General features: G+C 44.2%; 1 protein-coding gene across 1 annotated transcript in view; it reads right to left on the bottom strand.

The window, feature by feature from the left end:
* Positions 1–5,044, bottom strand: part of LOC104396043 (pseudouridine-metabolizing bifunctional protein C1861.05-like) — a 23,484-nt gene extending 18,440 nt beyond the window's left edge. Inside the window, exons 1-6 of the mRNA XM_010005823.1 lie at positions 4,960–5,044; positions 4,356–4,470; positions 2,904–3,078; positions 2,212–2,323; positions 1,108–1,214; positions 153–279 (exon numbers count right to left, since the gene is read on the bottom strand). Of these exons, the coding sequence (XP_010004125.1) occupies positions 153–279; positions 1,108–1,214; positions 2,212–2,323; positions 2,904–3,078; positions 4,356–4,470; positions 4,960–5,044 (721 nt within the window). The remainder of the gene's footprint in view (positions 1–152; positions 280–1,107; positions 1,215–2,211; positions 2,324–2,903; positions 3,079–4,355; positions 4,471–4,959) is intronic.
* Between the last annotated feature and the right edge of the window lie 2,285 nt (positions 5,045–7,329).

Raw genomic sequence — 7,329 nt, 5'->3', positions numbered from 1 at the left:
AAAGCACTGAAGCGGGAATGGGGAAGGTGGGATGGCTTGGTGTTCAGGACAAACTCTTCTCCAAGTGTAAAAAAGGAAGAGCCTCATCCAAGGTGATATTAATGTCATTTTCTCCCAGGGGCCTACACAGGCCTTTCCCTGCTGAAACACACCAATCAGTTCAGCTGCCTCCTCTTCATCCCGGACGTGATATGGTGCCTGGAAGCCACTCTGGCGTGAGAAGAAGGCTGGGAACTCCCTTGACTCCCCAAAGGCAGCCACACAGACTCCCTGAGTCTCCTGCAGGAGTGGAGGTGAGACAAGCAGGTAATTAGTTGAGGGAAAGGGGACCCACTAAAAGAATAAGACTTCTTCCTATTACCCAGCTAGAAACTGCCTTTCTTTAGCACAGGGTTTTGTTATTTTTATACATCCCATTCTATTCCTTTCTATAACCAATGTTTTTCAAAGCAAAGAGCCAGACATGGTAACCGGTTAGGGATAATCTGGCTTATTGACAAATAGGAAACATGCATGTCCTTTGTTTGTATTTGGAGTTGATCAAAAGCCATGCAGCTGTTGTTAGTGCAATACTGAGTCCAAGGTAACAACCTGTGAACTGAAGAGAAGTCATGAGCCAACAGGAACATAAATGAGCTCTGTTTGCAATTGAAAAGTATTTACTTTGGCTGTCACGTGACATGCTGGCCCTGGTGATTTCCAACATACCAAAACTTAAGAAGTTACTCTACTGAAATCATTTTGATTCCCATTTTAATTTGGATTTTATTGTAGTGGTTGATGGTTCTAGCTTCCCTTATCCATCAGTTCTGGAGTTTTTTTCCCAGAAAAGCAAGTCTTAAGGCCAGAGAAAGAGGTGTGGCTAGTGCTGCCTTTTGCCTCATTTGGAACAGATGTTGCAACAGCCCCTTGAGCATGGAAAGCTTTACATTAGGGAGAAGCCAAGTGCTTGTACAAACCCACACCTAGAGAACTGCAAATATGGCATCACGTTCTTTCCATAGTAAATCTAAAAATCCTAGGCTTAATTCCTGCCCCATTGCCACTGGGCATTCTGCACACAAAGTACATTATCTGTTCTTGGGCTCAGCAGCCCATGTTACCTACCAGATATTCCAGTGTCCTGCCAATATCGAGGATAGATTTGACTCCTGCAGATACAACAGCAACCGGAGTTCGTCCCAGCTCTGTCAAGTCAGCACTCACATCCAGAGCTGTGAAGGGACAAGCAGCCATTGTCAGTGAGTGTGTCGTACTCTAAGCTGATGTGATCTGTCCTCTCAAAAAGCTGTACCTGCCTGGGATGCCCTTGCCTCCTTTTGCAACTCCTTAGAGCCACAAACAGGTATTACAGGTGTAGATCACGCCTTTAGGTGTTGAGATGGAAAGAGATATTGACAAAAAAGAAGTCACATGGTTTAGGGCAGAGGTACAACCTTGCCCTGTATCTCTTGGCTCTTTGGTCACAGTGATAAACACCATGCAAAAATTTGGTGCAATAGAAAGAAGGTCTTATACAGCAAGGACAAAGCTCAAGGAAGTAGAATATAATTTAAGCAGATTTTGATTTTGGTATTGCCATCACTGACAGAGTAAGTGCCACAGGAGCTTTGCTGACCTCAGGAAACTCCCTGGTTCAGATTTTACATCACATCTGAAAGGGATGGCATCCAGCAGGGCAGTGCACTTATGCCATGCTAGGAATACATACGGCTAAGAAGAGAGAATGTATTTAAAGGTCACAAACTACACTGCCAAGGCTGGGCTGTGTTTCAGGTTTCTGAGAGAGGAGAACATGCCTCTAATGCAGACCAGGGCCTGAGTCTGTCCTGGTGAGACTCCCCTCCTCAGCTGAGAGCTGATAAAAACACTGTGCTTGGCAGCCAGTATCAAGTTATCCAGCCATTATGAAGTGGGAGAAGTACAGTCAGGTCCTGTCGTGCCAACACATAATCTCCATATCACCCCGTGTAAGGGAAAGATAAAGGGAAACTCCCACCCTCTTAACAACTGGCCAGTGCTCAAGAGGAATATTTTGAAGCTTCTGGAAATGAGACACCAGGGAGAAAACAATCATAGTTTGGTCAAGAAGAATGACAGCTTCGCTCCCAGCAGACAGTTACTGCAGGACAGACTGGGAAAAAGGAAAAAGATGAAATTAAATAAAACAGTAGCAATATAGAGAGAAGTGTAATGTATTGATTTTCTTACTGTTCTCTCCTCCACGATGGACACCTCCTATGCCACCTGTCACAAAGACAGGGATTCCCACTTTGTGCGCAGCAATCATTGTTCCAGACACAGTAGTGCCACCAGACAGGCCCTGTCAAGGGACAACCAGTCACAGTCAGCACGCAAGGTGACACAGAGAATACCACATGTGGGTAGCTATGGTTGTGATCTGACACGCAGCAATGTCACAACAGCCTGCTGTCAGCAGCTGACAAGTGAAATTCTAATACAAATATTCTGTTAGGCAAAAACGCAGAGGAATAATTGTCCCTGCTGTGACAGCTGTTCTGCTGATGATGATAGCAGTGGCCTTTGTTCTGCAGGGCTTTCCAACCAGAAAGCTTCACAGGCAGCTAGTGTCACCTTAGGCTCTGGATGGCCTGCTTGCCACACAGTTTACATGTAATGTGACAATACCTTATCATGCCAATAAGAATATTCTTAGTTAAATGCCTGTGGCTTCCCAGCCTATCCAGAATAACTTTTCAGCCCTATTTCATGGCTGCTACTCCCTTTCTCTGTTGTATTTTGACTCTAGATAGGACCATATTTGAGCTTATCAGTAAGGTTCCACTTTACATTATATTTTCCAAGCCATCTGGCTTGAAGCTGGAGATGACTATACTATTGCTGTATAGAAAACACCACAGTAGAAAGTCTGCATCCTGTACCTGGCTAAGGACAAAAGGAAGATCTCTTTGAGACACTTTAAGTACATTTTTACTGCTTGCCAAGAACTCAATTTCCTCATCCGTGAGTCCCACGTGGATTCGACCCCTTAAAATACCTACAGTGGCTGGCACTGCTCCATTTGTTTTTACAATTTCTTCTACCTCTCTGGCCATGCTGGAATAAGAAAAGCAAGACAATAATCACAAAATTAGTGAGGCAAACAATCACACAAGCAAACTTCCATTTCTGGTGGCCATCATTCCCAGTTTTATGCAGGTCTTATGGTTTCAGCTTAGTTCCTCTTCTCTATCATCCTAATGGCAGAAGTCTTTGTACTTGAATTTGCAGATGTGCAGAGCTCCCATTTCCAGGACAGCAATGTCCAAGCTCTGTGCTTCATTTTTGAGAAAAAAACAATTGGTTTATAGGCAAATCTGGCTGTACAATGAACTACTGAAAATAGGGATCTTCTCAAAATTGGACTTTTCTGTCCCCATTACCTGTTATTTCTCTGACAATACAGGCCTTCACAGAAACTCCAGGTAATTCAAGCCCTGCTCAAATGGCCAGGATATATTTTTCATAATACAAGCAGTTAGATATAGAATAACAGCACTGCCAAAAAGCTGCAGTTTGAGGATACTCTAGGGCAGCAGACTAGGTCTTCCTAAGTTTTCTGGGTTTTATACTTGATCATTTGCATGCCATCCCTTTTTAAAAGCACTTTCTTCTCCCTTTCTGACCTGCGTGTACATACACTAGGCAATCTTTAACTACCTCCACCCCCTGCCCCCAATGAATTTTTACGTCTTCATTCTAACACAGAATGTCAGGCAAAATAATGGCCAGGTAAAAAGTAAGATGGAAAATCAATACTGAAACCTTCCAGTGCTTTTTGGAAGCAAGGATGGAGGGGAGAGTGTAATGATTTCTGGCACTGTAACTCAGTGAAACACAAAACTACTGAACAGCAATAAATAAAGGGTAGAGGTGGAGATTTTTCTATGCAGGGCACAGAAGGCAGCAAGAGCTCACAGTAGCTGCTCTGAGTGGAGCTAGGGAACAGATTTCACTATTGTGTTCCAGTCCTTTTTGCATTACAAAAGACAGACCAAAAGAAACTGCTGAGTGTTTTCAATGCCTGTACAAACTGTGCAGCAGAAAAGACTGCTAGCTGTCTCTTGGAGCAAGGGATGGCATTATCTGCTGCCACATGTTAAAGGAAGGCAGAAATGTAAGCTCCTGGATAAGGAGATAAACAAGATGCCCATTTGCATCCTTAGAAGTCCAAATACAATTTTTCTACACCAGAGCTCTCAATCTGCATGCCTAACAAACTGGTATTTCCATTTACTCTTACAAGGGTTTTGGCTTGACTGAGAATACTGATATCCATCGCCCAGTTACATGCCTTACAGCTTTGTTGAACAAGAAACATCAAAATCCACCACCTCAGATTCTGAGGGTAGGCCATGCCATGTGTAATGATGGTGCTTTCCAAGGCTACGATTGGTCTCCCCTCCATCAAGGCCTCCTGTACAGAGGGCTGAATTCTGAAATAAGCACCTGGGGATAAACACAGAAAAGTGAATTGTTTGTGTATTTGCAGTAACTACTGAGCTGTTTCATAAAAGACAAATTGTCATCATCACAAGAAATGCATCCCCTCACTTCAGCTGTTCTTTGGGGTGAATTCACAAACAACTTCATGAAGACTAAAGCTGTGTTTTATGTAAGTGAAATATTTGCAAAATATCTCTACTCTTAATATGAACAATAATCTTCCTCATCCTCACTGAATGCTCCTCTGCCATTATTTTTGCAGCTGGGTTGTCATTGGCTCCAGTAACATTACTTTAAATTAACATGACTGTGAACAAACTGAGCACTGCAACTGTACCCAAAGAAGGATACCATAGTAACTCAATATAATACATTACTATCATGCATGTTGTTTTTTGCTTTGCTCCCAGAACACTGTCAGTGAGGACCCTGCTGCAATCAGATGAGAAAAATGTTTTCCCCCCAGGAGCTGTTTCAGAATACACTACTCACCATGCAGAAATCTTCTCACCTGGGTGGTCCCACACACCACAACAGACACACGTCTTCCCAGGCTATAGGTTATCTTTCTAATCATCTTGTGCATTTGGATGGTCCTGAGATAACAAATGTCAGGTAAAGTAAAAATGAAGGAAGTAATTTAGCAATGATGTGACCATGTGAAGCTAAAAGATATGATCTCTTGCCTTGATCTGGGAAGGTAAAAAATGCTTGCCCAGGAGATAGCCTGGAGACTCTTGGTGTTTCAAGCATGACTCAGGGTGAAAGCAAAATATTAAGCTGCAGAAATAGAGTTGGAAGAGTTCACCTGGCCCATTGTCAACGCTGGGCTGAAAGCACGGGGGAGCAGAGGATAGGATGAAGAGTAATGAACTAGAGAGAGTTCAGAAGTAGACAACCTTTTAATTTCCAAAGTTATTTGCTCGTGATAAATTGCAAGCTCAGCCACTGCCACCTCCAACCTGAAAAATCACAAGGAGAAATTACGAGTTGGATGCAGGCAGAGGAAGACTATAAAGAGATGAACCCTTTTTCTGCCAGTGTCTAGGAGGAAACAAGCAGTTCAGTAAAACAAAGAAAGGAGCTGAGAACTGGTAAGCCAGGCTAGCTACAATGAGGAAAGAGCAGCTTTCCCTAGAGCTGGGAGGGCTTTATGTAGGCTCACATTACATTATCCTTCTTGGTGCAATGCCTTGGAACCACAGTGGCAGTTCAGCCCCAGCAACAAACTCCAGAACTCCTCTGGTCTCTTAGCAACTCCTATTCACTTTAATTAACTTCATTTCCAAATAGAGAAAGAGGAGGGGAGAGTTGTGAAGGTTAAGAAACTGGTCTGGCCTGGGCCTCAGGGCAGTTTCACTCAATGCCTGGCTGCTTCACATACTTTCCCTAGGCATTTGGCCATCTTTTTCCAGGCTCTCTGTTCCTCAGCCCCCCACACCAGGTGGAAAGGATTCCTTTCTTCAGTGCCTTGTACCTACTGGTAATGTAGATTGGAAATAAATTAGAACCCAGTATTGTGTTTGTGTTACATTTAGCACAAAACGGCTCTGACCTCAGTCCAGTGTGTGACATGACAGCTACACAGAACCACTGTACACTCAGGAAGAGGGATTTTTTTTGCCAAAATCTAAAGACTTTCAGCTATATGGGACAGCCTGGGTTGTGTAACACACAAAAAGAGGGAATTGTTCTTCTAGCCCTTCTCAAGCCATCAAGGCAGATGTTTTTATAAGATGCAATACACACCTGACCAAAACTAAGAATTTTTTCCACTTTCCAAATACTTTCAAAGACAAAAATCTTCAGTTTATAGAATCATACCTTGATGCAAAAGCTATTACTTTGTGGTTACAACCTCTGCCTGTGCAGTGCTAAGTTCAGCTACCTGAGCAGTTTGTGCAAACGTTCTGGCTGTGTGTGCACACACAATCTTCGCTTTCCAGGGCAAAGTTAGCTTTGGAATAAATTCATTAAGCCTAAAAGGTTATGCCAAGGATCGGTTGAGCTGCTTGAGCTGTGCTCTGAATTTTAACAACCCCCTGAACTCCAAAGCATGACAGCCAGGAGTGCCCAAGCTGTGCTGGCCGGTGGATAAAAACCAGCTGGTCTCCACCTGAAACCAAATATAACTTAGCTGGTGTTCACTGGAAATTCAGCCAAGGCTCAGCCCGAGCTGGCTGAAAGAGTTTTGAAGCTTGGCAAGTATTGCAGCGAGACCCACCTTGACCTTTCACCTTGTAATGAAACTTGGTAGATTCCTAGTGCAAGTTCCAGGCAGCTCTAGCACAGACTGGCTTCCCTCCCTCCTCCAAGCCCTCCCTGCTTGCCTCCCCTCCGCATCGATCCGGCGCATCCGACCTCCCGGAGCAATGGCCTGGCATGCCTCTTACCTCTCCCGTGGGGAGGCTGGGTGGCTACTGGAGCAGTGCCTGGGCAGTCCCAGGCCGGGGGGGCAGCAGCAGCTTGGGGTGCGCAGGCTGTCACTCCTGGCTGAGAGAGCCCATTTATTATTAACCACAGGCACAGCTGAGCTCTGCAACTGCTCCTGCCTGGGGTGCAGAGGCCATCCCACAACGGGACAAGGGAAGCCTCAGTGATTATTTTTGTTCACATGGTGCCAGATTTTTCCCTCACTCTTTAAAAGACTTTCCCCTCATTTTTCAGAGTCCTTCGCTGTTAGATTTTTACTTTTTTTTTTTTTTTTATTGGTAAATTCTTTTCTCACTAAAACCGACGCCTCTGCAGACTGAGCCCTTTTGTACTTATTCCTAAGAAGTAGAGGAATCATTCACGCCCCTCCCCCCACAACTTCTCCAAATGCAGCTGTTAAGCTCCTTCTTCTCAGGGTAAGAGCTGTAC

The sequence above is a fragment of the Chaetura pelagica genome, unplaced genomic scaffold (genome assembly GCF_000747805.2).
Source record: "Chaetura pelagica isolate M959 unplaced genomic scaffold, ChaPel_1.0 scaffold79, whole genome shotgun sequence".
NCBI classification, from domain to species: domain Eukaryota; kingdom Metazoa; phylum Chordata; class Aves; order Apodiformes; family Apodidae; genus Chaetura; species Chaetura pelagica.
This window is presented reverse-complemented; position numbering and strand designations above follow the sequence as displayed.